This window comes from Lynx rufus, unplaced genomic scaffold (genome assembly GCF_022079265.1).
Source record: "Lynx rufus isolate CCGP_SWC_20201006 ecotype Redwood Valley unplaced genomic scaffold, mLynRuf1.p SCAF_18, whole genome shotgun sequence".
In the NCBI taxonomy this organism is placed as follows: Eukaryota; Metazoa; Chordata; class Mammalia; order Carnivora; family Felidae; genus Lynx; species Lynx rufus.
In genome coordinates, this window is record NW_025814832.1 from 23,492,022 (window position 1) to 23,519,856 (window position 27,835).

Below are 27,835 nucleotides of genomic sequence, written 5' to 3' on the forward strand. Positions count from 1 at the left end.
TAAAAGATAGATTGTGTTCAAACTGCAAGAAATGTACCCTAAGGGTAAACTGAAGCCAATGTTAACAATTTTTAAATTAAAGTTATTTTTCATGTTTTGAAACTGATTTTTCTTCTAAAATACTCAAAATTGGAGCACCTGGCTTGCTCAGTTGCTGGAGCATGTTGACTCGATCTCAGGGTTGTGGGTTTGGGCCCTGGGTGTGGAGACGGCTTTAAAAAAAAAAAAAATCTTAAAAAAAAATTGTAAATACTCGATCTATTAAGATTAAAAGGCAAAATCAAAATGATAATGGACAAAAGCTCATTTAAAAACCCAATTTAGGGGCGCCTGGGTGGCTCAGTCGGTTAAGCGGCCGACTTCGGCTCAGGTCATGATCTCACGGTCCGTGAGTTCGAGCCCCGCGTCGGGCTCTGTGCTGACAGCTCGGAGCCTGGAGCCTGCTTCCGATTCTGTGTCTCCCTCTCTCTCTGCTCCTCCCCTGCTCGCGCGCTGTCTCTCTCTCTCTCAAAATAAATAAACACCAAAAAATTAAAAAAAAAACTAAAGAGTACAAATGGTTTACTCTTTTTCAATGTCCCAGAAGACACTATGTGCAGTTGTTGTGAAAACTACGCTGATTTGGGGCGCCTGGGTGGCGCAGTCGGTTAAGCGTCCGACTTCAGCCAGGTCACCATCTCGCGGTCCGGGAGTTCGAGCCCCGCGTCAGGCTCTGGGCTGACGGCTCAGAGCCTGGAGCCTGTTTCCGATTCTGTGTCTCCCTCTCTCTCTGCCCCTCCCCCGTTCATGCTCTGTCTCTCTCTGTCCCAAAAATAAATAAACGTTGGAAAAAAAATTAAAAAAAAAAAAAAAAACTACGCGGATTTTTTTAGCGCTTTTAGAACCACGACTCTCCTGCTCTGTGTGGGATCTGAGAGGAAGAATTTAACAAATGAAAACATTCGTCTTTTTCTCTTACCTAAGCATTTTGCAGCTCAAGTCTTACCTGCATCCAAAGAACGGCCTCAGGCTTTCACTGAGCCCCGGATGCAGCCGTCTTTTGAAGACATAAGGTGTGGAGAAGCATTTCCCCCGGGGCCTGAGTGCTGTTAGCCCCAGGAGTGAATATCGAGAGTAACAGAGTGACGAGTGACGGAGACGCCCAGATGTTCGTCAGCAAGCACATGTGATATACAGGGTTCTCTAAAGGTTCCAGATAGGGGCTTTTCTTGCCTGGTTCTAAAGGCAGGGCTGGATGGGACAATCCAACATGGTCTTCCTATATAGCTATGTTATTGGAGGTCAAGTGCATGGACCAGCACCGAATGACTGTCCCTGTTAGTTAAAGCTGCCGCAGCTTTTGCAGTAGAATCTTTATGACCTACACAACGGGACGAGGTATGCGTTCAATTCTGGGTTTGGGAGAATTAAAAAAAAAAAAAAGATTGCCAGCGTATATCCATACCCAGGCAAGCCCGAATTAAACAAAATCAACCTGACTTTCTTTATTGCAGGACTTCTCAGAGCCTAGGCTAACGTGAATTAGCGAACTGACATGCTAATTCACATATGCTAATGTGCATCGCAACTTTCCAAGAGGGAGCTACGTCTTGGGGTATTTTCCAAAATCATCGGACCACCAACACATTTTTCATGACGTTTTATTCCCAGCCCACAGCCCCGTTTTCAGAAATCCTGAACTCCCCTCGACGATCTTCCGCAGGCAAGAGTGGAAACCCTAACGGCAGGGCTAATACAGCACTTGGGGAATCTGCTGACTCCTGAGAGAACAGAAAAAGCCTTCCTCAACAACACGTGATGGCTCCTCTCTGCAGACGACCGGGGACTTGAGTGGTCAGCAGTTGGTGTCCAGTTCCCGGAAATGCCATCGCCCTTACTCTGTTTACCACGGCACCTTGCTTAGCACGGGGTCGGAGTTCAATCCCTGGCGTTCTGGAAATGTGTCCTTGCGGTAGTGAGTCTGATGCCAGGGAAACCTTCGTTCTGGCGGACGGTGGACTCCAGCGCTGTCCCCCCACCCCCACCCCCCCTGCTGCCCGAATCCCCTCGGCTTCCAGCCTCCCGACAAGCTCACTTCACAGAACCTTCCTCAGCTGCCCGGGCACTGGTCACCCTTCCTCCTCCGCTTCTCCGAACCTGGCTGCACGATTCCGCTTGGCGGACTCGACTGAACCAGGCCGCAGCCTCCTGAAAGCAAGGACCCTGCGTCATTCACATTATCGGAGCCCCCAGGGTGACAACAAACAAACATTTGTGGATGCCGGAAGCGGTGCCACTGACCATGATATAACTTCTACCGAATAACCCTCAAAACCCCAGCAGCCACTCTTTCGACCCCACGGGCATTTCTCGTCCCTGAGCCTGACCCATCTGCCCCACCCGCTGTCTTCTTCTTTCCAACATCCGTCTTCTCAGGAGTCTATACTTGGGTATCCCCAGCACCAGTCCCGCTGTTCTGGGTCCCACGACGGGTACGTCTAGAGCATTCCTGATGCCCGGGCACCTTTACGTGGAGCACTGGAGATGGTTCTTGAAGTAATGGAGAGCCAGCTTGAACTGGATCTGGTCGTGGGTGTTGGTCCGGAACGTGCTGTACATCCTCTCCAGGTCTGCCGCTGGAGAACGGGCCTGGTGACCTATGATCACTTCTGGGCACGACCCCACAAGCAAGCTCCCGAGCCCATCAATAAAGAACTCTGTGAAGAGAGGGAGAACATCAGCTAGAGAGACCCCAGGGCCATATCCCAGGGTCCGGGCAGGGGGGCGGGGAAGAGGGGGGGGGCGGCAGGGGGCAGGGCACAGTTTATACCCCTCGGGAGGTGGAGCCCATGCAAAGCCACCTGCCAGGCTGATGAGTGCGAAGGAATTCATAAGCACGTTTCTCAGGGATGTGGCCAGAGACACAGAGAGACACAGAGAGACACAGATCAGCTTTCCGGCTGGACAGAACTATGAACTCCCGAACTGAGGGAGCAAGAGGGGAACGAGGGAGGGGACCGACCTATAGGAGGAGGGCGTCTCACATGGGAACAGCCGTTGGGGGATAAGAGGCAAAACGAGGGGGGAGAAGGGAGGCAAGAGAGACCTTGAACTCCCTAGTCTGGGGGAAAAGGGAGAGAGGCCCAGCGTGGCAGGCAAGGACCACGATCGGTGGTGCGTGTCCCTTGGAAAGAACAGACTCCTGAGGTCGGTCCGGAGGCCAGAACCTTCCTCACCCTTCCAGCTCTTCCCCACCTGAGTGAGCCACTCGCCGCAGGCGGGGGTCGAAGCCAACTCTCTGGAGTCGCTCTGTGTGGGCCAGGAAGAAGTTGACCACGCCGCTGGTCACCACACAGCGGGGGAAGCCATCCAGGGGTCCGAAAGAGCCTGGCCTCCGGTGAAGACAGTCCCCATTCGGACTCCGCTCCAGCAACAGCTTAAACTGGAACACGTTCCCGAGCACACTGCCACCTACCTGACCCGTGGGCAGAGAGACGCGCGTCAGAGAACGCAGACTTGATATTCAGGTTGCCTCTGCCAGGAAGCCTTCCTGGACTGAACCTCAGTCACTGATGAGGGAGCAAAAGGCAGGCTGAGGGCAAAGCAGAAGCTGACACCCCCCACCCCACCCCCCACCCCCCACCCCCACAGCCACGGTGGGATGTGCCCGAGGTTCCTCAGGCACTCCTGCCTGAGAACAAAGGAGAGGCGAAAACAAACGGTTAACTGATAGAGATCGGGACCTGAGTCCCCCTCAGTTTGCAACTCTGTTGATTTACAACAAAAAAGTAATCTCAGAAACATAGAGAGTCGATTTCCTGGGACCCTCATGCCACCCTCCTCTCCAGAGGACAGAAACTCTCATAAAACCAGTCGCTTCTCACACACTTATAACGCCTAAGGGTCCCCTCCTTGTGCTATAATAAAAACACATTTTTGCACCGAAGGTGTCTCAGGAATTCTTTCTCGGCCCATCGGCTCCAAACCCCAACACTCCAAACCACATCAGTTACCAGAATCACGCCTGGGGCTCCTGGCTTAAGCATCTGACTTCTGCTCAGGTCATGATCTCACCGTTACCGCGTTCGAGCCCCGTGTCGGGGTCTGAGCTGACGGCTCCGAGCCTGGAGCCTGTTTCAGATCCCGTGTCTCCCCGTCTCTCTGCCCCTCCCCTGCTTGCGCTCTGTTTCTCTCTCTCTCTCTCTCTCAAAAATAAATAAACATTTAAAAAAATGTAAAAAAATAAAAATAAAAAGAATCACACCTGTTCCGTATCTACCCTTCATACTATCCCTGGGATTCACTCTTTTTGCTGTCGCAACATGCCTTTCCACACACCAGCAAGGTCCGTTGATCTTTTCATTCCTTCCTTTTTAAAAAATGTTTATTTATTTTGGGGAGAGAGAGAGAGAATGAGCAGGGGAGGAGGAGGAGAGAGAGAGAGAGAGGGAGACAGAGGATCCGAAGCAGGCTCCAGGCTGACAGCAGATGAGCCTGATGCGGGGCTCGAACTCACAAAGCAGGAGATCACGACCTGAGCTGAAGTCGGACGCTTAGCCAAGCGAGCCACCCAGGCGCCCCTGACCTTTTCACTCCTGCTCACCCCAGGAGATCTCGCTGGTGGGAGCAGAAAGCACCATGTCCAAAGGGCAGACAAGTCTGCTCCGCTTACCCTACCGCAAGCTCGCTCTTTCCAGAAGGTAAGTCATTCCCTCCCACGAGGCGGAGCAGTGCTTGGGGGCAGGCCCGCAGCAGCCTGCGTGCACAAGGGTCCCTTTGTGGAGTCACCACTGCCGGCCCTCTTGCAAGGGGCCTTGTGTCTCGAGCTGCCTCCCTCCCCCTGCTCTGCTCCTGGCCCCCCCCCACCCACCCCCACCCTGAGAGGAGAGAAGAATCACCACTTCTTTCCTTCTTCGTTCAGCAAATAGACCCTCTGAGTTTTAAGTGGACTAAATTACGATACAGCCAGAGAGAGCAGGGGAGAGGGGCAGAGGGAAAGAGAGAAAGAGAGAATCCCAAGCAGACTGCACGCTCAGAGCAGCGCCTGATGCACGGCTCGACCTCACAACCCCGGGATCGTGACCTAAGCCGAAATCAAGAGTCGGATGCTTAAGTGACTTAAGCCACCCAGGCGTCCCTTCTTCTTCTTCCTCTTTTTTTTAACCTCAATAAGGCTACGTACGCTTTTAAAAACGTTGTACCCTTCACATTTTTTTTAATGATGTGTGACAGAAGGGCGCCTGGGGGGGCTCAGTCGGTGAAGCGTCCGACTTCGGCTCAGGCCGTGATCTCACGACCGTGAGATCGGTGAGATCCGTGAGATCACGGATCTCTCAGGTCCGTGAGTTCGAGCCCCTCGTCAGGCTCTGTGCGGACAGCTCGGAGCCCGGAGCCTGCTTCCGAGTCTGTGTCTCCCCCTCTCTCTGCCCCTCCTCGGCTCACGCTCGGACCCGCTCAAAAATAAACAATAAAAAGTGTTTACAAATAATAATAATAATACAATAAAACAAATCAATGGCGTGTGACAGCAACAGAGAGCACTGCTCTGTTTCCCCTCACACCGGTCCGGGGAGGAAGTTAGAAGTGATCTCATAAACACACCATTTTAAAGATAGAACAAAGGTTAGGAGCGGAGCAGGGGTGGGGCGGGGAGGGGGGGTCATTTACTCAAAGAAAAGTAAATATGGAGGCAGAGACGGAGGCCGCACACCTCCTGATCCCCGGTGTGGCGCTCTCAACCCGAGCTGTGCTGGCTTACCCATCTCCTGCATGAGCCCCTCGCCCTCCCGGGAGCCCTCCCTCCCCTGCCCCTACCTCTCTTCGCTCCCCTTCCCCTTCCCTCTCTTGGCTGTCTCTACAGATTGCAGCGGGGGGGGGGGGGGGGTAAAAAGGGGCAGCTCAGCCTTACCACGTCCAGTTCCGTTTTCTCTAGGACATCCACCAGCACCTCAATCTTGGTCTTGTCGTTGAAGAGAAAATCATCATCCACCCAGAGAACGTATTTAGTGGTGACCTGAGAGATGGCCAGGTTCCTACCTGCGAACCAGCCCTGCGGGTGGAATGAGGGGAGAGCAGAGGTTGCCGGCCCCGGGGCGCGTGTTAGAATCCCCCGGGGAGCTTGCTAAGTTCCCAACAGCCAGGCTGCACCCCAAACAGGAGGAAGGACAGGGACTCCCTGAATCAGAGGTTGACATGAAGAAAAGGCCAGGAGGGGCGCCTGGGCGGCTCAGTCGGTGGAGCGTCCGACTTCGGCTCAGGGCGTGACCTCCCGGTCCGCGGGTTCGCGCCCCGCGTCGGGCTCTGGGCTGACAGCTCGGAGCCTGGAGCCTGCTTCCGATTCTGTGTCTCCCTCTCTCTCTCTGACCCTCCCCCGTTCATGCTCTGTCTCTCTCTGTCTCAAAAAATAAATAAACGTTAAAAAGAAAAAAAAAGAAAAGAAAAGGCCAGGAAGCCCTTCGTTGGTCCCAGGGCCAATGTGGGGTGACCGGAGTCCTTTCTCGCCTGACTCTGTGACTCTCTTTCCACGTCCCCTCCTGGTGCCTGGAAAGTGTTGGAGGGTAGGACGCTATAGTATATATCATCCCCTTTTCTTTCTGTGTGTCCTTGTAGGAAAGGGTATGTGAAGGAAAGAGAAAGAGAGGGAGAGTGCCTCTAGCTTGGGTGGAATCATAGGGATCACGAGGTTCTCTGCTCTTGAATCTGCAGGTCAGGAATCCTTAAGATGTCCAACACCTCAAGTCACTTAGAAAGACTAATGTCCACACCAAGCGTGAGGAAAGACGGACTGATCGCCTCGTTAGTGCAGAAAAGTTAAGAGTGACCCGATTTCTCTGACTCTGTGGAGTCAGCAACGGGGCTCAGAGAAGAGCCCCACCCCCTCCACCCCAGAATCGGGCTTCCTTGGGAAGGCCACTCAGGCAGCCCCATCCAGGGAAGAACTGACTCTGGGTCCCAGGACCCAGATGCCTCCCCATCTGCCGGGGACACACCTTCCCAAAGGGCATGGTGTAATACTCCACATGGTCGTCCTTAATCTTCAGGGGCTCCTTGCTGTCATCGGCCACGATCACGGTCAAGTCTGGGTAGAACTCCCGAATGCTCCGGAGCATGGTCATGAGCTTGTGGGGACGGAGGAAAGTTTTGGTGGCGATGGTCACCAGGTCTCTGAGCTTCCTCTCTGGCCAAGAAAGGGTGGATGTCATGAACAGACACTTCTCCACAGAAGACATCCAGATGGCCAACCGACACATGAAAAAATGCTCAACTTCACTCATCATCAGGGAAATACATATCGAAACCACAATGAGATATCACCTGACACCTGTCAGAACGGCTCACATGAACAACTCGGGCAACAACGATGGTGGCGAGGATGCGGAGAGAGGGGATCTCTTTCGCACCGCTGGTGGGAATGCAAACTGGTGCGGCCACTCTGGAAAACAGTATGGAGGCTCCTCAAGAAGTTAAAAATAGATCCGCCCTACGACCCAGCAATTGCACTACTAGGCATTTATCCAAGGGATACAGGTGCTGTTTCGAAGGGACACGTGCCCCCCCCATGTTTATAGCAGCACTATCGACAATAGCCAAAGTATGGAGAGAGCCCAAATGTCCATGGATGGATGAATGGATAAAGAAGATGTGGGATATCTATACAATGGAGTATTACTCAGCAACCAAAAAGAATGACATCTTGCCATTTGCAGCCACGTGGATGGAACCGGAGGGTATCACGCTAAGCGAAATTAGTCAGAGAAAGACAAACATCATATGACTTCACTCATTTGAGGAATTTAAGATAAAAAAAAAAACCCCAGATGAACATAAGGGAAAGGAAGCAAAAATATTATAAAAACATGCTGAAAGCCATCACCCCACCCATGGCTTGTGGGCGACAGCTCCAGATCCCTTCGGCAGCGCTCCTTCTCAGAATGACAGACGTCATCATTCCAGAAACCCCTTTTGTAAATACCTGTTGCACCATTACGTCAGCTCCCCTCGGGTCTGAGGGAGTGAGAGAAAAGTGATCGGTGGAAAGGGTCAAGTAAATGGTGTTCAAGGGCCTGTCAAATGAATCACTTCCTCCCTTTCCTTGGGCCACAAGACACCTCGGGTTCTTTTGTTCTGTGGGAAAGAGAGAACCCGGGGCATGAATTACTATAGGATGTGGTCAAGGTCGGGGACTCCTGGCTAAGTTGGTGGTGTAGCTTTCTGTTCGAGATTCCTTAGTTTTCCCGATATAGAGCAATCATAAAGATACAAAGATATCGCCATGCTCCAAAGCACACATTAGTTCCCAAGGAACAGAAGTAAAAAGCCATTGAGCGGGGCTGGAGCTGGGGCCTGCTGCATTCTGGAACCAGAAGCATCGCCGGAGGCTGATTCTGAGGGGTGACCGAATTAAGGTGTCTCATGGGACGTGCGGGTCCAGAGCCGGGCTTCTTTTTTTTTTTTTTTTTTTTTAGTGTCTATTTATTTATTTTGTGTGTGTTGGGGGGAGGGGCACAGAGAGATGGGGAGGGGAAGAGTCATAAGTAGGCTCCGCGATGTCAGCACAGAGCCCAGTGGTGCACTCCATCCCACAAACGCTGAGATCATGACCTCAAATCGAGAATCAGACGCTTGAGCGACTGAGCCACCCAGGCGCCCCCAGAGCCAGGCTTGTTGCTAGAAGCCACAGAATGGAGCTAAGTTGCACACCCTCCATCCCTCGCCACCTTACTCCCTGCCAGGCAAGGAACCCCAGGACGGCTATCAGCCCTGCACACACGTCTGGGCCCAAACAGAAATGACGCCACCCCCACCCCCACCCCCCCGCCAGCCATGACCTGTGCCACGCCACCGTCGGGCCCAGAAACTGGCTCTTCCATAACCCCGATATCACCATGAGGCAGAGTCCGGAGAGGGAAGGGAGAGAGAAAACAAAACAAGCAAGCAAAATCTCCTACTCAGGATGAGCTCACCCACAAAAATTACAAAACACCCAAAGAAAAATTAGGATGAACAACAGCCAATGAGTCCACCACGGATCGACCACATAGAGATGAACCCATTCCAGATAGACTGGCAATAACAGAGGAATCCAAAAACGATTTAAAATGAGAATGCTTAAAATTTTGAAGCAATATGGGGCACCTGGGTAGCTCAGTCAGTTAAGCGTCCAACTTTGGCTCAGGTCATGATCTCGCGGTTCATGGGTTCGAGCCCCAAATCAGGCCCTGTGCTGACAGCTCAGAGCCTGGAGTCTGTTCCATATTCTGTGTCTCCGTCTCGATCTGCCCCTCCCCATTCATGCTCGCTCTCTCTCTCTCTCTCTTTCTCTCTCTCTCAAAAATGAACGTTAAATTTTTTTTTAATCTTTAATATTTTGTTCTTTTTTTTAATGTTTATTTATTTTTGAGACAGGGAGAGACAGAGCATGAGTGGGCGAGGGGCAGAGAGAGAGGGAGACAAAATCTGAAGCAGGCTCCAGGCTCCGAGCTATCAGCACAGAGTCCGATGCGGGGCTCGAACTCATGGACTGTGAGATCATGACCTGAGCCGAAGTCGGACGCTTAACCGACTGAGCCACCCAGGTGCCCCATTTTTTTTTTTTAATCTTTGAAGCAAGAAATAACAGAATCACATGTATGAAAAAGAAAATATGAAATAAATCAGGCATAAGTGAAATGAAAATATTTGGATATGAAAACAACTTAAAATTATAGAAAATAAATGGTAAGAACCAAAAGAAGGACGTGACTTCACATGTATTAGAATGTTTTTATGGGGCGCCTGGGTGGCGCAGTCGGTTAAGCGTCCGACTTCAGCCAGGTCACGATCTTGCGGTCCGGGAGTTCGAGCCCCGCGTCAGGCTCTGGGCTGATGGCTCGGAGCCTGGAGCCTGTTTCTGATTCTGTGTCTCCCTCTCTCTCTGCCCCTCCCCCGTTCATGCTCTGTCTCTCTCTGTCCCAAAAATAAAATAAACGTTGGAAAAAAAAAAAAAAAGAATGTTTTTAAAAGCAAAAGAGAATGCTATGAACAACTTTTATGACCCCAAATTGGTGATTTTATATCAAGTGGATAATGCTATAGAAACACTTAAAAACGGACTCAATGTACATACAGATCAATAAGCACTAAAGACACAGAGAGTTGACATTTTAAAATTTCTCCTTTTTCTCTAGCTTCTTCCCACTCACATTCCTTCCCTTAACCCCCAAACACGTCCCCCGCAAACTTAGACCAAAGACAAAAAAAAAAAGAAAGAAAGAAAAAGAAAGAAAGAAAGAAAAGAAAAAAGACACAAGGACCAGACAAGTTAAAAGAAAAAAACTTCAAGGGACCTGTAATTCCTGTATTGTTACAATTCATTTCAGAAAGTTTGTTTAAAAAAAAAAAAGGAGAGCTACTCAACTCATTTTATGAGACTGTATAATATAGATAACAAAACCGGGCAAGGACATTACCAGAAAAGATAGTGTCAGTTTTGAACACAGGCGCAAGAATCCTAAACAAAATAGTAGCAAATTTAATTCAGCGTTTGGTCAAATGACACACTGCCATCCAAACGGGTTTGTTGCCGTGGATGGAACTGGAGGGTATTCGGCTGAGTGAAGTCAGAGAAAGACAGATATCACATGTTTGCACCCATATGTGGAATTTGAGAAACTTAACGGAAGACCGTGGGGGAAGGGAAAGGGAAAAAGTCGTTTCAAACAGAGAGGGAGGGAGGCAAACCATAAGAGACTCTTAAATACAGAGAACAAACTGAGGGTTGATGGGGGTGGGGGAGAGGGGAAAACGGGTGATGGGCACTGAGGAGGGCACTTGTTGGGATGAGCGCTGGCTGTTGTATGGAAGCGATAAATCATGAGAATCTACTCCCAAAGCCAAGAGCACAGTGTATGTTAGCTAACTTGAAAATAAATTATATTTAAAAAAAAAAATGGGTTTGTTGCAGAGGCGCCTGGCTGGCTCAGTCTGTAGAGCATGTGATTCTTGGCCCAAGATCAAGAGTCCCACACTGGGCATCAAGATTACTTGAAATAAATAAATAGAATAAAGCAGTTAAAAAAAAAATGGGTTTGTTCCAGAAACGTGAGGATATTCCGCTGCAGGAAATTAATCAGGGACTCCTGGGTCGCTCAGTCAGTTACGGGTCCAACTCTTGATTTCAGCTCAGGTCATGATCTCACAACCGTGAGATCGAGCCCCACGTTGGACTCCATGCTGGGTGTGCAGCCTGCTTAATATTCTCTCTCTCCCTCTCCCACTCCCTCTCTCCCCCACTCAAGTGCTCTCTCTCCCTCTCCCACTCCCTCTCTCCCCCACTCAAGTGCTCTCTCTCCCTCAGAGAAAGAAAGAAAGAAAGAAAGAAAGAAAGAAAGAAAGAGAAAGAGAGAAAGAAAGAAAGAAGAAAGAAATAAAGGAATAAAGAAAGAAAGAACGAACGAAAGAAAAGAAAAAAAGAAAATCACCCAATGTAAATCACTACATGAACCCAATTAAAGGAGAAAAATTATTTCAACGGATGCAGATAAATTATCTGATTAAAATCCAACACTCATCCATAATAAAAACTCTTAGTAAGAAAACAGAAAATAGAAGGTAGAAACAGAAAAAACCTTGGCAATAGAAACAGAAGGAAATAACTTTCTTAGCCTGATACATTTACCACTCCCACACAGCAAACATTAATAGTGTAGCACTAGAATGCTCAGGAACAAGTCAAATCGCCCTCTAGGACTCACTGCCACTATTCAACCCTATACCGGAAGTTTTTGCCAAATGGAGTCAAGACAAGAAAAAAAAAAGTATAAGAATTAAAAGCAAAGGAAGGGACCAAAAAAATCAGTACTTATCTAAGAGACTCTATGTTTGTGTTTAAACACATCATCAATAAGAGGGCAGCAAAGATGCTTTTTATGACTCCAAAGTTCGAAAGTCACTGATGTCCTGGGGCTCAGTCAGTTAAACGTCCAACTCTTGATTTTGGCTCAGGTCGTGATCTCACGGTCACGGGATCGAGCCCCACGTCACAGTCTCTGCTGAGCATGGGGCCTGCTTAAGGTTCTCTCTCTCCCTCCCTCTGCCCATCTTCCCTGCTTGCATGTTCTCTCTCTCTCTGTCTCTCAAAAAAAAAAAAAAATCACTTCTGTCCTGTATATTAGCAACAACGAATCAAGAGGTAGAAGAAAAAGATCCAGGGACACCCGGGTGGCTCAGTGGGTTAAGCGTCCAACTTAGGCTCAGGTCATGATCTCGCGGTTCGTGGGTTCAAGCCCCGCGTTGGGCTCTGTGCTGACAGCTCGGAGCCTGGAGCCTGTTTCAGATTCTGTGTCTCCCTCTCTCTCTGCCCCTCCCTCACTCATACTCTCTCTCTCTCAAAAATAAATAAACATTAAAAAAATATTTTTAAAGAAGAAAAAGATTCAATTCACAGTAACAATAAAAAACATAGAGCACCTAAGACTAAATCCAACAAAATGTGTGCAATTTCTTTACGAATAAAATTACAAAATAAATTAATGATTGAAGAGCTTATGAAGAGACTATCGCAGAAACCATAAGATGGAAAGGTATACCAGATTCGTGACTGAGACTATTCAACTTTACCAAGTTGCCAACTCATCTCTAATTCATCTATAAATTCTATGATATGCTAATCAAAATCTCAAGGGATTTTGGAGGAGCTTGATGAGAGGATCCTGAAATTCTAATGGAAAAGTCAAACACCAAGAAAAGAGTTAAGAAAATGTTGCAAACGAAGTACAGTCATCCTGAAGTATAGATTTAAAAAAAAAATTTTTTTTTAATGTTTATTTTTGAGACAGAGAGAGACAGAGAGGGGGCGGGTCAGAGAGAGAGGGAGACACAGAATCCGAAACAGGCTCCAGGCTCCAAGCTGTCAGTACAGAGCCGGACGCCGGGCTCAAACTCACGGACTGTGAGATCATGACCTGAGCCAAAGTCGGATGCTTAACTGACTAAGCCACCCAGGCGCCCTCTGAAGTATAGATTTTATCCCCACTAGATGTAAAACTTATTATACAGCTTACTGAAGTCTTATGGGATTGGCCCAAGGAGAAACAGACCAATGCAACCCAACAAAGCCAAGATTCAGACCCCTGCATATATGAAACTTGGTATGTGACAGACTGGTCACACAAGCCATGGAGGAGGAGGATAGATAGGCTCATTAATATATGGTGTGGGGACAATATGCTATTCATATACAAAAAATCAGATCCCCAGCACATGCCACACATAAAAATAACTTGCGCGGGGATTAAATATCTACATGTGAAAAGCCAAACCTACAACTTTGAAAGAAAAATACAGGAGAATATCGTTATGGCTTCAAGGTAGGGAAGAATTTCTTGAGCAAAGCACAAAAAGCAAAAGGTAGGAAAAAAAAATCACTTCTACTACATTAAAGGATACAACTTTCACATAACAAACGACGCCAGAAACAAAATCAAAAGACAAGCCACAGATTGACAAAAAAAGGTCAGAATCTAGAACTTCATACCATAAGGTACGATAACTTTTATGAACAGCTCAAAACCACGCTCAATGCTCTATGCGCGTGCGCGCACGCACACACATGCGGGTGGGAATAGAAATTTACGTATGAAATGTACAAAAACCAGGAAAAGAAAGATATATGTGATCATTTGTTAACAGAAGGGAGGGGGATAAGATTGTGGAAGTTTCTACCTAAAAATAACACCTTGTCTTTAAAAGCAAACCTGAAGCCAAAAAAGAAAACAAATTATGTGACTTTCTTGTACTTAATTCTCTTATTTTTGAGATAGTTGTGTTAGGCAAATATTTTAAATCCTTCTCCCTGGATATTTCATGCTATTACCCTTAAATAGTAATTCAGTTTGTATTTTGAATAGACTCTATTTGGATAGAATAGACTTTGAATACATACATAATATATTCAAAAAGTGCCAAGCGGTTCAAAATTCTGAATATATCGAACGTTATACCATGAAACAATTTCTTCCCATCTCTGTCCCCCAATGAGGAAACCAGGAGGCAACCAATGTTACCAACTTCTTGTTCGTTTTTCCTTAATCCAGCAATGAATGTAGATGCATTTTTTTTCTCTCTTCCTTTTTACAGACATGGTAGTTTACCCTTCCCTCTCTTCTGTACCCGCCTATAACTTGCAAATCATTTTGTACCAGCATAAAAAAAAAATCTCCTCCTGTTTTCCCCCTTCCCTCCTTCAGAATGCCACTGCATGGAATTTCATTATATGGATGGACCCCACTTGATCTAACCAATGCATCCCACTCCTCAGGTTTTTGCTGCAATAAAGAACCTCAAACAAACGTCATTTCACATAGATACAAGTATAGTATGATAACTTCTAGAAGTGCCATTGCTGGCCCGAAGGGAATACACATCCCAAATGTTGATAGATATTGCCAAACTACCTCCAGAAAGGCTATGCCAATTTACACGTCCCACGGGGGGTTCATAAGAATGCCTGCTCCCTGGGGCACCTGGATGGCACCGTCGTTTAAGTGTCTGACTTCGGCTGAGGTCATCATCTCGCAGTTCGTGAGTTCGAGCCCCGCATCGGGCTCTGTGCTGACACCTCAGAGACTGGAGCCTGCTTCGGATTCTGTGTCTCCCTCTCTCTCTGTTCCACCCCCGCTGGAGCTCTGCTTCTCTCTCTCTCTCTCTCAAAAATAAAGATTAAAGAATTTTTTCAAAGAGTGCCTTCCCCCCACTCCTCCTCCAATCCTTTCTGATATGAATGTATTTCACATTTGTGCTTTTTTTTAAGCGTGGGACTGAGTACATATTTTAATGGCTAAAAGTATTGTTGGATTTAATCTGTAGCAAGCTGTGTATTTTTCCATCGGCTTAGTAGGCATTTTTTTATTTTTTTTCTTTTTTAAAATTTACATCGAAATTTATATCCAAATAGCAGATAGTGCAACAATAATATCAGGAGTAGATTCCTTAATGTCCCTTCCCCATTTAGACCATCCCCCCTCCCACACCCCCTCCAGGAACCCTCAGTTTGTTCTCCATATTTATGAGTCTCTTCTGTTTTGTCCCCCTCCCTGTTTTTATATGATTTTTGTTTCCCTTCCCTTATGTTCCTCTGTTTTGTCTCTTAAAGTCCTCATATGAGTGAAGTCCTATGATTTTTGTCTTTCTCTGACGAATTTCACTTAGCATAATACCCTCCGGTTCCATCCACGCAGTTGCACATGGCAAGATTTCATTCTTTATGGTTGACAAGTAATACTCCTTTGCATATATATACCACATCTTCTTTATCTATTCATCTATCGATGGACATTTGGGCTCTCTCCATACTTTGGCTATTGTTGATAGTGCTGCTATAAACATGGGGGGGGGCACGTGTCCCTTCGAAACAGCACACCTGTATCCCTTGGATAAATGCCTAGTAGTGCAATTGCTGGGTCTTCGGGTAGTTCTCTTTTTAGCTTTTTTGAGGAACCTCCATACTGTTTTCCAGAGTGGCTGCACCAGCTTGCATTGCCAAGTAGGTGTTTTTTTCAAACATTTATTTATTAAAGTAATCTCTGCACCCAGCCTGGGGCTCGAACTCCCAACCCCCAGAGTAAGAGACACACCCTCCACCGAGAGCCAGCCGGGTGCCCCGGCTTATTAGGTGTTTTTATTGATTCACAGGCGCTTGCAAATAAAAGCACACCTTTGACTTTAATGCGTGCTGAAGATGTTTTTTTTTCCCCAATTTGTTCTTTGTCATTTGCCTTTGCCTTTGGTGGGTTTCTGCCATAAAAACATTGAACAATTTTGGGTATTTTACGTGGGTAGTCTTTCCTTTCTGGCCTTTGTGTTTTGTGACGTACTTAGAAAGGTCTTATACTCTAGGATTGCTTTTTTTTTTTTTTTCATTTTTTAATGCTTATTTATTTTTGAGACAGAGAGACAGAGCATGAACAGGGGAGGGGCAGAGAGAGAGGGAGACACAGAATCCAAAGCAGGCTCCGGGCTCTGAGCTGTCAGCACAGAGCCTGACATGGGGCTTGAACCCATGAACCGTGAGATCATGACCTGAGCTGAAGTCAGACGCTTAACCAACTGAGCCACTCAGGCGCCCCTAGGATTGCTTTTTTTTTTTCACTCCATGGATTTTTTTTTGCTCCAGCACTTAAAAATATGCAATATTTGATCAATTTGGAATTTCTCTTGGTATGAGCTGTAAGACAGATTCAACTTTCTATCTTCCACGTAGCTCCACAGCTGTCCCATGGGATTTCTTGGCTAACCCATCTTTTTTTGCCCTTTAATTTGAAAAGCTGCCTTCATTACGTGGTAGAATTCTAACATGGTCGTTTCTGGATTTCCAGTTGGACTCCACTGATACATCTAGCCACGTCCCAGTACCACTCTGTTCTTGTTACTATTACTTATTAAGACGTTGTCATTCGTTTTTGTTTTTTTCAAAATAAGCCCAACCATATAATAAGTTAAATATGATTAAGCGATATTAGGAGCATGTGTCCTCGAATCCGCCCCCACCCCACCCCCACCCCCACCAAGCAAAGCTTGTTTGTCAGGAATCCAATCAGAGCTGTTATTTTCATTGAATCTCCTCCTCCACCTCCCGGGGGGCGGGGGGGGGGGGAGGGGGGGGATGCCTTCCGAATGTCACCAAAACCTCCGCAGGATCCCACCCTGGAGCCCCGGGGGCAAGGGCCTCACCTGGTCCAGGGTCATACAACCTGGGCATGACAGGATGGCGGATGGTCACTGGAAATCTGGCGACTGAGGACTTGGACTCCAGACTCACTGGAGGGAGACAGAAGGGCAAGGTGGGCAGCACCGCGTCTGGGTCACTTTCCACGCTGCCCCAAGGAAGACCGATTTGAAGCCAGGTGAAGGCCCGGTAGAGAATGTCCCGCCTGGGATGAGACTGAGGACCCCATAACGTTGACAGCATTCTGGCACCTGACTTGCTCTGCGTCCCTGGGGCAACCTGTTGACTGCCCCCCCCCTTTTTTTTCAATTAAGTTCTATGCCTCACACGGGGCTCGAACTCACGACCCACGAGGCCGAGAACAAGAGTGGCATGCTTTATCGACTGAGCCACCCAGGCGCCCCCAAAGGGAAAAGAACGACTTGAATTCATCCGGAAAGAACCTGGGGCTGCCATCAGGGCGGCAAGGATTGTTCTCCCAGGGAATCCCTGGGGTGGGGGGTGGGGGGTGGGAGACAAAACCACTGCCCTTGGGACTGGGAGTTCCCCCACATCCCTCTTTCCTGTCAGTGCCCAGGACGAGATACCGATGCGCAGACTGCTTCCCTCCCCTCCCGCAGCTGAGAGCTACAGATAAGGGGGAACAGGGCCCGATGGCTTCCAGGTACACAGCACGAATGATCCGTCCTCACAGAGAGGTACGTGTTCTTTCCTTCCAGTCATGCTATGGGGTCAGTGGCAACATGGGGATAATATGGAATACAGTACTTGGGAAGGTGAGACATCCAGGGTTAGAAACAGGAGCAAGGCAAGCGTGCTAAATGCAGGCGGGCTTCCTGGAGGAGGAAGACTTTGAGAGGGTCCCGTGGCTGCCTTCCCGCTCCCTTCGCATTTTGCCCTCCAAGCACAGGCTCTCACCCACATCCACGCTGGGGTGCTGGTACACTGTGCTGGTGTATGTCAGGTGCTGGAGGACGAAATTCAAAAGCTGCCGGTTACTGGTCGAAACGGTCAGCTGCTTCCGGCCTCTGCCCTGCACCACACTGTCCGGGACGTCAGCAAGGGTGTTCAGGGTCCCCAGAGACGCTGTCAGCGTGACCTAGGGTGGAGGAGGTAGAAGGACGCTGAATGCGAGGAAAGGCACATACCCGGGATGGCCAGCAGGGGGCAGGGCACAGGCGGGAAAGAGGAGGCTCTCCGGGGTGCTCCTGAAAGCTGGGGTCTGGCACCGCAGGCAGTTGTAGCTTTACTCTCAGCAAAGCAGAATCAAGTCCTGGGGCCTGGAGTGTTCCAGGGCCACTGCTCTCTCATCCCTTGGCTTAGGGGATACCATTCTTCTAGATTTCTGCCGACTGCCGCGGGCTGCTCCCTTTGACTTTGGCTGCCTCTTCCTCCATCTGACCTCTCAAATGGAGTTTTTCAGGGTTCGGTTCTGTCCCCTTTTCTCTTCCTACTCAACACCTTCTAGAGGAGGCGGCTTTATGTATATATGTTGGAAAGTTTATTTATTTATTTTGAGAGAGAGAGAGAGCATGTGCCTGAGCGGGGGAGGGGCAGAGAAAGAGGGAGAGAGAGAATCCCCAGCAGGCTCCACACTGGTCAGCCACGGGGCTCGATCCCACAAACCCCGAGATCATGACCTGAACCAAAACCGAGAGCCATACGCTGAACCAGCTGAGCCACCCAGGCGCCCCTAGAGGAGGCATCTTTAAATACCATTCATAGGCTGATGGCTTAAAAATGTATGTCTCCAGGGGCTCCTGGGTGGCACAGTCAGTTGAGGGTCTGACTTCGGCCTAGGTCATGATCTCACAGTCTGTGGGTTCGAGCCCCGCGTCAGGCTCTGTGCTGACAGCTCAGAGCCTGGAGCCTGCTTCACATTTTCTCTCTCTCTCTCTCTCTCTCTGCCCCTCCCCCACTCATGCTGTCTCTGCCTTTCAAAAATTAATAAAATGTTAAAAAAAAATTTTTGGGGGGCATCGGGGTGGCTCAGTCGGTTAAGCGTCCGACTTCAGCTCAGGTCATGATCTCGCGGTCCGTGAGTTCGAGCCCCGCGTCGGGCTCTGTGCTGACAGCTCAGAGCCTGGAGCCTGCTTCGGATTCTGTGTCTCCCTCTCTCTCTGCCCCTCCCCTGCTCATGCTCTGTCTCTCTCTGTCGCAAAAATAAATTTAAAAAATTAAAAAAAAATTTTTTTTTTAATTTTTTTTAAATGGATGCCTCCAGCCCCCATCTCTCTGAGCCCTAACTGCCCGGCTGTTTGCTCTGCTAGGAAATTCCCCAGGCGACTAACTCAAAGTTAAGTCTTCGCGACCAAACTATTGATTTTTCTCTATCAACCTGTTTTCCACTCTCTCCCTGCTTCTCCCGGCCTCGTGAATGGTGCCTTCATCCATTCAACTGGTGACGTCCCTGATGGAGGTCACTGCTATTCTGAGGGAGTCCTGCCGGGTCTACCTTCAACACGTAGCTAGGACTGGTCCCCTTCTCTCCATCCCATTGCTACTCCCTAAAGCCCCTCTCCTCTCCTGCCTCCTCGTCCTCTGTGCATCCAGATGTCTTTTGTGAAAGGTACACTGGGTTATGTCACGTCTGCTGAGAACGCTTTGGTCAGCGGGCAGGTGTTTTCTGAGATCCAAACTAGAGGCACTGAGAGAAGAGCAGTGAATAAAACCAACTCCGCACCTTCCAGAAGCTTCTATTCTGGTGGGGGAGGTCGGCCACCAGTCTATCACGATGCATATAAAATAACTCAGGTACAGAAAGGCACCCTGAAGAAGATATGAGAGTACTGGGAAAGTGGCGGGGCGGGGCGTGGGGGGGGGAGCGCTTTGCTGGGAGGGGGGAAGACCATCGGGCACTGAGTAGTTTTGCAGATTTGCTCACTCATCACCCATCCCAACCTGTGGCATGCAGAGTGGGAAAACTAAAGCTACATTTCCCAGACTCCTTTTCAAATTAGGGCTCTGGATGTCTTGCCTCCAACCCATCAGCTCTACGCGCAGGAGAGCTGAATTTGGAGCCGTGTTAAGCGGGCCACGGAAGGCTAAGGGCATGGAGCATCGGTCTTGCCGGAGCTCACCCTGACAGAGGCAACATGCACAGAAGCCATGGCCGTGGCCGTGGCCGCAGCTGTGGTCGCAACTTCCTCTTGAGGCCGAAGCAGCAGCATCTGTGATGGCCCAGGTCTTTAGAAGTCCTCCTCGGAGCTCCGGCCGCTGGAGGTCATGAAAATCATGCCTTCTGGAGGCACCCTTTCTCCTCTCCCCACCTGGGACTCATGTCAGATATTCAATCTGGATAAAGACTCTGTCAAAATCTGAGACCAGCCACCACTGGGGAAGCAGGGTGTGGACAGGAGGCCAAGCGCAAAAAGGGGCTGGGAAGGGGACTTGCCTTATAGAAGGGGGCGTCTTGTCCTTCAAACTGAAGGCCTGGAAGATACAGATGAAAGGAGAAAAAAAAACACCAGTTGAGAGGGTGTCAAAGGTTCCCTGACGCTCCTACCCTCCCGGTGGATGCTATACATCCTTCCAGAATCCCTTCAGTGTCCCCTCCTACCCAGGGCATCTGCCGAACAGTCCTCTCTCCCTGGGGGTTGTGTTAGGGGGTGTCCCCTGTCCTCAAATTCCAGTGGTTCTAAAGCCTCTGATGCCCACCCTCAGCACTGGACGGGGACTGTGAATTAACCTAGCACTTTCCAGGCATCTCTGTTACTGAAGGGAAGGCCGCAACGGATCATATTGTATATGAGGTTTCTAGAACAGTCAAATTCACAGAGACAAGACATTCTACTGAATGGTGGCTGCCACGGGCAGTGGGGGGAAGGGACTTAATGTTAAATTGGGTACAGAGTTTCAGTGGGGGAAGATTAACAAGTTCCGGAGACGGATGACGGTGCCGGTTGCCGAACGATGAGAATGTAATGCCACAACCCCGTGTGCTTCAAAATGATGGATACGGTAAATTTCAGGATATGCACATTTTACAATAAAAAAAAGGAATCATCCGTGAAATTGGCAAAGTAACATCTATCTCACAGGGATGTGGTCCCGAACTAGAGACGTGTCTAGAAATCCCTCGTTGGAGGGGCGTTTTAACCAACATAAATACTCTTTTCAATATGCTGTCCCAGGAGGTGGGCTCATCTTGGCCTGTTCCCATGAGTGACGGGACGCCAAAAAGCCAACGATGTCCTAAGAGCCCTTGAGGCACACAGATTTCTGTCCTCTTCTGTGTCATCTCGGGTCCCCTGGGAGGTCACCACTACTGAGGGTGATTCCCAGGGGCGGAAACAGTGAGACCGACATTCAGCGAAATCACGCCAAATTCCTGCGTTGTGCTGAGCACACAGCAGGCACTCAATGCACGACTGTCCCCTTCCACTCCCCGATTTTGCTTCAGAAGGGTTATGAAAGTTGCCTGGCTCCTCTCCAGACGGAGACGTACCTACCTGGGAGGGGAACCGTGTGCAGGGGCATCACCTCTAACCCATGGACCGGGTACCCAAAGGGGAGGTTGGGCTGAGCCAGCAGCAGCGGTGAACGGGCCAACCCTTCTCTGCAGGGGACAGAACCGGAACCGTTAACAGCCGCTCTGACGTGTCTCCCCGGTTGGTTCTTTTTTTTTTTTTTTAACGTTTATTTATTTTTGAGACAAAGAGAGAAGGAGCATGAACGGGGGAGGGTCAGAGAGAGAGGGAGACACAGAATCCGAAACAGGCTCCAGGCTCTGAGCGGTCAGCACAGAGCCCGACGCGGGGCTCGAACTCACGAACCGTGAGACCATGACCTGACACAATGGGGGCTGTCAGCGCAGAGCCTGATGCGGGGCTCAAACTCGCAAACCATGAGGTCGTGACCCGAGCCAAAATCAAGAGTCCAACACTTAACCCCCTGAGCCACCCAAGTGCCCCCGCATGCACCATTTTCTAATTGAAGTATAACACGGCGCTAAGCAGACTCAAATGAACCCGAGATCTTAGCCAATATTAAGCTCCACTAATAATTTCAAGGATACAGGGACGCCTGGGTGGCTCAGTCGGTTAAGTGACAGACACTGGATTTCAGCTCATGTCATGATCTCACGGTTGGTGAGATCAAGCCCCCGGGTAGGGCTCCCGGCTGACAGCACAGAGCCTACTTGGGGATTCTCCCTCTCCCTCTCTCTCTGCCCCTCCCTTGCTCTCATGTGCCCTCTCTCTCAAAATAAATAAAATCATGATAATAGTTTCAAGGATACAGACAATTACGCGGCACAGACAGAGCACACAGAGATCTTGGGAATCCCGGGGGGGGGGGGGATCCCCTGTCATGCCTTCCCAGGTCAGACGTGCTCTCTGGCCGAGGATAATGTGATCTCCAAATGGGCGTTGGCTGAATTCCCTCACATGGCAGAAAGCATGTAAGGTATGAACCATCTCCATTCTACGACCCCCAGAGAGTTGCACAGCTTAGGTGACATGCACCAGGGGCCGAAGATTCTGGGTTATTTATTCTACGTGATCGCGTTGCCCCCCTGTGGAGGCAAGGAGACGAGAAGGTCCCACTCCTGGAGGACTAAGGCACCCATAACTGGAATCCTAGGTCACCTGTTCAGTCACAGAAATGAGGCCAGCTCTGAAGGCCGCCTTCCGGAACCATCCCTTTTGGAATTCCCAGAATGGGAAGCCGTTCTCCCTCCTCAGGCATCGCCCCCCTCCCCGGCCCTCCCTCTGACTGGTCCTGTAAACACTGAGCTTGGGACTGAACTTCTGAGCTCCGCGCGGGTCGCTGACCACCTTCCGTGGGCCACAGCCCGCCCACAGTCACCCCGCACCGGGCTGGGGCTCGGTGGTCCTTACAGCAGCAGCAGGGACGGTGAGGTGGACGCGGACCGTGTCCTCTCTGCTCCTCTGGGAGCGGCATTCAGATCAGTCCTGTCTCGGTACCTAACTCGGTGCCTCGCCCAGAGCGGGCATCTCGCTGAGGCCACCTCAAGTCCCCGACTACAGGGACCTCACAGGCAGTGGCAAAGGGAGACCAGGAGAGCCAGTGGGAACCACAGTACTGGCAGGAAGCAAGCAGAGGCTGCCATTGGGCGCAGAGCCAGGCACAGGTCCCGCTTGGCGTGACAGCTTTATCACATCAAGTTATGGCTGTTTATACGCTTTTCTGACCTCTGCTGTCCTATCAGTTCATTGAGGCTACAACCTCGCTACCGTTTTGAGCGCTTTCGTGGATCAGTTCATTACAGGTCCCAACAACCCCGGGTACCGTTATTGTCCCCATTATACAGAAGAGGGTAAGCAGCTCGCCCAAGGTCATCCGGCTGGGACACGGAAGACGCACTGTTAACCGCGGAGCCCGAATGCTCCTCACGCACCTAGGTGGGGCCAGGCTTCAAAGCCATGCTAGAATCATCTGTTGTGTTCCCCTGGCTCTTCGACTTGCAACGCTGCCTCCTGCCTCTGCCCCATCTCTTTTTCTGGAGTCTTCTATTTGTATGTAGTTTGGGGGGGGGGCGAGTAGTGGTTGATTCCCACAAGCAAACCCGGAGGGGCCCTACTCACTCTTCCCCTTCCTTGACTCATGACTCAGGCTCAGTCAACTGAGCACCTGGGGACCGTTCATCCCAGAGGCACCGCTGTCCCAGGAGTAGGAGGAACATGTACCTTCCAGCTGCCTCCTCAACAGGTCGCCCCGCCTTCCCTATACCTTCCCTACTATGTACTCTGCACCGAAAAGCCAGAGCCCCGTTTTACAAAAGCATCTCAGGTAAGAACGGGCCACTTTTAGAAACCGTTCGGTTCTGGGGCGCGTGGGTGGCTCAGCCCGTTAAACGTCTGACTCTCCATCTGGGCTCAGGTCGTGATCTCATGGTTCGTGAGATCGGGCCCCGCGTGGGGCTCTGTGCTGACAGCTTGGAGCCTGCTTGGGATTCTCCCTCTCTTTCTCCCTCTCCTCTCTCTCTCTCTCTCTCAAAATCAATAAATGAACATTTAAAAAAAAAAAAACAAAACCCTGTCTAATTCCTTGCATTACTCAGAAAGCAAAATGCGCACCCTTCCTCCTGGCCTCCTGGCCTCTCTGAGTTCATGCACCACCAGCCCTCCCCTGACTTACTAGGTTCCAACAGCCGTCGCCTGCTTTCTTGTCATTCAGCCATCACAAAATCCACCCCCCCCCCACCACCACCTGCCCGGGCTTGGGGCCCTGCCTTAACTCTTCCTTCTGAGATGCTCCCTTACAGGAGACGCTGGGGACTCCTGCTTCATATACAGATCAGAGTCCAAGGTCACTTTGCTTCACCATCCCATTAAATCTTAGGCCTTGAGTAGCATTCTACCACACGAATTTAACTGGCACCTCCATAGGGCACTTATAACGATCTAATATTTAGGTGACTTATGTATCTCTTAATGAATCATGTACCTCCTGTAAGAACCATAAGCAGGGTAATATGAATAGTAAAGCACAACAATAATAGTAGGTGATATTTTTGCAAGGCTTCGGTCCGTCAGACCCTTTACGAGATACTAGCTGTGTTAACACAATGTTCATCACGAGCCTTCACAAACCTCCGAAAGAAGTCTCTCTATCGCCATTTTTCATATAAAGATACTTAAGTACTGGGGGGGGGGGGTGGTCAGGTAACTTGGCATCCAGCTTGTTCCAGAGTTCAAATCCCTAAGCGTGGTTCTGTTTATTTTTTACTATAGCATGCCTTCCACTATGATTCATAAATGACTGCTGGAAAAAAGGAAAGGAAGGGAGGAAGGAAAGAAGGGACGCCTCAGACTATCTTCACTCCTCTGCTCGATTCTTACGAGGAAATGCCCTAGACGTGCAAAGTTTGATACGTCTTCATGGACGGGCCATTTTCCATCTTCCTCGGTTCTCACTGCTTGCTTTATTCCTAACGGTTCCCCCACACCCCCAGGGGCCCCTGCAAGAGAGGAGATCCTCCCTGTTTTCTTGGGACCCACACCCTCAGGACAGAGGAGAGACCCAGGAGCTCCCCCGCCCCACACCCCCCACCCCCACCCCCCGTCCCGGTCTGCATTACCTCCTCTGGAAGTGTTCGAATTCAGCCCGCCTCCTCGCTTTCACCGCAGGGAGTTCACTCTGGCCATAGGCATCCTGGAAGTTATAGCCTCCCTGCCCTTTGGGGGCTTCACATTTGCACTGGTTTTTCGGGAACAGCCTAAAACCAGAAAAGGGCTGTGAACAGGGGGTGGGAGGGGGGAGAACCCGCCATCTAAAACCCGGCGTGCGATTCACCGTCCACCCTGGGCATCTCCTTCCCACACCCGCCCAGGTCTTACTTGGGATCCCAGCAGCAACACCTCCCAGAGACGCAGGGAGGGGAGGGGACGGAGAAGGGGGAGAAGGTCCCCTCTCTGGAATTATCCCCTGCACCCACTTTCTTTAAACTCGAGTCACATGGATGCCAGGGGCATCTTGGCCCCACCAGAGGAGGAGGCCAGCGGGTGGAAAAGGCTGCCCCTTTCTCACACTGTTGGCCGGACAGGCCCTCCGTAGTTGTAAGGGACTTTGGTAGGTGCTGTGCACCTTGCAGACCGAACCCTTTCCTGGTCCCCCGGTTTGGTTCACTTTAGCGACGGGCGCAGGCTCGGGAAGGCGGGGAAGGGGCTGTAAAATGGGCACCAGGAGGCACAGTAAACCGTAGGGGGAGCAAGGTAGACATCAGAACAACGTGGACTTGAACCTCACCAGATTCCATCGTAGGTAAAGAGGTTCCGGAGACGTTCCTCAGGGAGAAGCTTCGGCGGCTGGTCAGCCACAGCAGAAGGAGGGAGCTCTGATGTGAGCCTACTTAGCCCCACGCTTACGCACAGAAACCCAATAGTGCCTAGGCCCAAGAGAAACGCTGAAATCTTGAGGAGCCGTAGAAATTCACACCTGTAGGCACACGAGAGAACAAGTTGTGTTAGAATCTCTTTTCTGGAGGGGCGCCTGGGTGGCTCAGTCGGTTGAGCGTCCGACTTCGGCTCAGGTCATGATCTCCCGGTTCATAGGTTCGAGCCCCACGTCGGGCTCTGTGCTGACGGCTCAGAGCCTGGAACCTGCTTCCGATTCCGTGTCTCCCCCTCTCTCTGCCCTTCCGCTGTTTACGCTCTGTCTGTCAATCTCTCTCCCTCCCTCTCTCAAAAATAAAATAAACATTAAAAAAAAATGGTTTTCTGTTTATTTATTTTGAGACAGAGACAGAAGGTACATGGGGGGAGGGGCAGAGAGAGGGTGAGAGAGAGAATCCCAAACAGACTCCACGCTGTCGGCACAGACCCCAACGTGGGACTCGATCTCAAGAACCACGAGAGCGTGACCTGAGCCGAAATCAAGAGCGGGACGCTTAACTGACTTAGCCACCCAGGCGCCCCAGGCTTAGACTCTTGAAAAAGACAGTATTACCAAAAGGAAAAACAGTGGAGGGATGGGGAAAGCTTTCGATACTGAAGAAATCAAAGAAATCTGGCAACCAGACAGAACGTGTGGACTTTGATGGATCGTTGTTCCAAAAAACAATTTTAAATGACGTTTTCAGGACAATCGTGAATATTTGAACATGGGCTGAAGGTTAGATTATCTTAGGGAATTGTTCTTTTTTTTTTTTTTTAGGTGAGCTGGTACTCTTGTGATTATATAGAGGAATGTGGTCATTCTGAGAAGTCTGATGAACTCTTTAGAGGTGACGTGTCCATGTGTCTCGAACGTCCTTTCAGATGGCTCAGCCATTTGAAAGACAAAAAGAGACATCAGGCAAATGTGGTAAAATATTAATAATTGTTATCTCCAGGTAGAAGGTGTATTCATGGTATTCATGGTAACACTGTTCTAAGTTTTCTTCAGTTTGACAGTTTTAAAAAATAAAACTTTGAAGGGAGCCTGGGTGGCTCAGTCTTAAGGTTAAGCTCAGGTCTGACTTTGGCTTTGGTCATGATCTCCCAGTTCGTGGGTTCGAGCCCCGCATCGGGCTCTGGGCTGACAGCTCGGAGCCTGGAGCCTGGTCCCAATTCTGTCTCCCTCTCTCTGCCCCTCCCCTGCTCACGGTCTGTCTCTCTCTGTCTCTCAATAATAAATAAATGTTTAAAAAATAAATAAATCAAACAAAATAAATTTTTTTAAAAATTTCTAAATAAAACTTTGGGATTTATAAACAAGAAAATAAAAATTGTTGGGGTAAAATCATAAGTTGATCTTTCTTAACATGGCAACGATTTACACTTCAAACCAAAACTAATATTACGCTGTATGTTAACTAACTGGTATTTAAATAAAAACGTGTAGGAAAAAAGGAACTCAAGAAAAAACACACAAGACTGATGTGGCAAACGGAGTCTTAAGGTGGCCCGTGTGATCCTCATCTCCTGGTCCTCTCTGGACACTTGGCGAGATGCTGAAATCATGCAATCTTGGGTTGGAAGTCTTCTTTAAATCTATTCCCATCCCTTGGGGTGCCTGGGTGGCTCAGTCGTTTGGGTGACCGACTTCGGCTCAGGTCATGATCTCGCGGTTGGTGAGTTCGAGCCCCGCATTGGGCTCTGTGCTGATGGCTCAGAGCCTGGAGCCTGCTTCGGCTTCTGTGTCTCCTCCTCTCTCTCTACCCCTCCTGCTCACGCTCTGTGTTTCTCTCTCTCTCTCAGTAGTAAATAAACGTTTAAAAAAAAATTTTTTTTTAAATCTATTCCCATCCCAGCAGCACCCAGGTGGCTCAGTCAGTTAAGCGTCTGGCTGTTGACTTCGGCACAGGTCCCAATCTCACGGTCTGTGAGTTCGAGCCCGGCATTGGGCTCCGCGCCAACAGCACGGAGCCTGTTTGGGATCCTCTCTCCCCCCTTTTCCTCTGCTCCTCCCCTGCTTGAGCTCACTTGCACGCTCTCAAAAATAAATAAATAAACTTTTTAAAAAAAATCCGTTCTCATCCCAAGATCTTATCAACAGCCAAGAAAATCTAGAGATGCGAAGTACCGAAATACCCAGCCCAGTATGTGTATATTTTCAGTATCACATGGATGAAAGTCCCAGGCGCCATGAACACTCTCATTGGATGTGGTATATGCCTTCAGGAATTTCAAACATTGACAGTGGAAGCTCATATGGTGATTCGCTTGCTTACTCTATGTTCACTTCCGCCGAATTCGTACCAAAGTACAT

General features: G+C 49.5%; 1 protein-coding gene across 1 annotated transcript; it reads right to left on the reverse strand.

Moving 5' to 3' along the window:
- Window positions 1-2,505: 2,505 nt before the first annotated feature.
- B4GALNT2 (beta-1,4-N-acetyl-galactosaminyltransferase 2) lies at window positions 2,506-27,835 on the reverse strand. The gene is made up of 11 exons (XM_047080415.1): window positions 27,798-27,835; window positions 25,394-25,582; window positions 24,726-24,863; window positions 21,133-21,239; window positions 20,076-20,113; window positions 17,600-17,780; window positions 16,687-16,773; window positions 6,969-7,156; window positions 5,888-6,028; window positions 3,235-3,454; window positions 2,506-2,696 (listed from the first exon to the last, which is right to left on the reverse strand). The coding sequence occupies exons 1-11, from the start codon at window positions 27,833-27,835 to the stop codon at window positions 2,506-2,508; spliced, it is 1,518 nt and encodes a 505-aa protein (XP_046936371.1).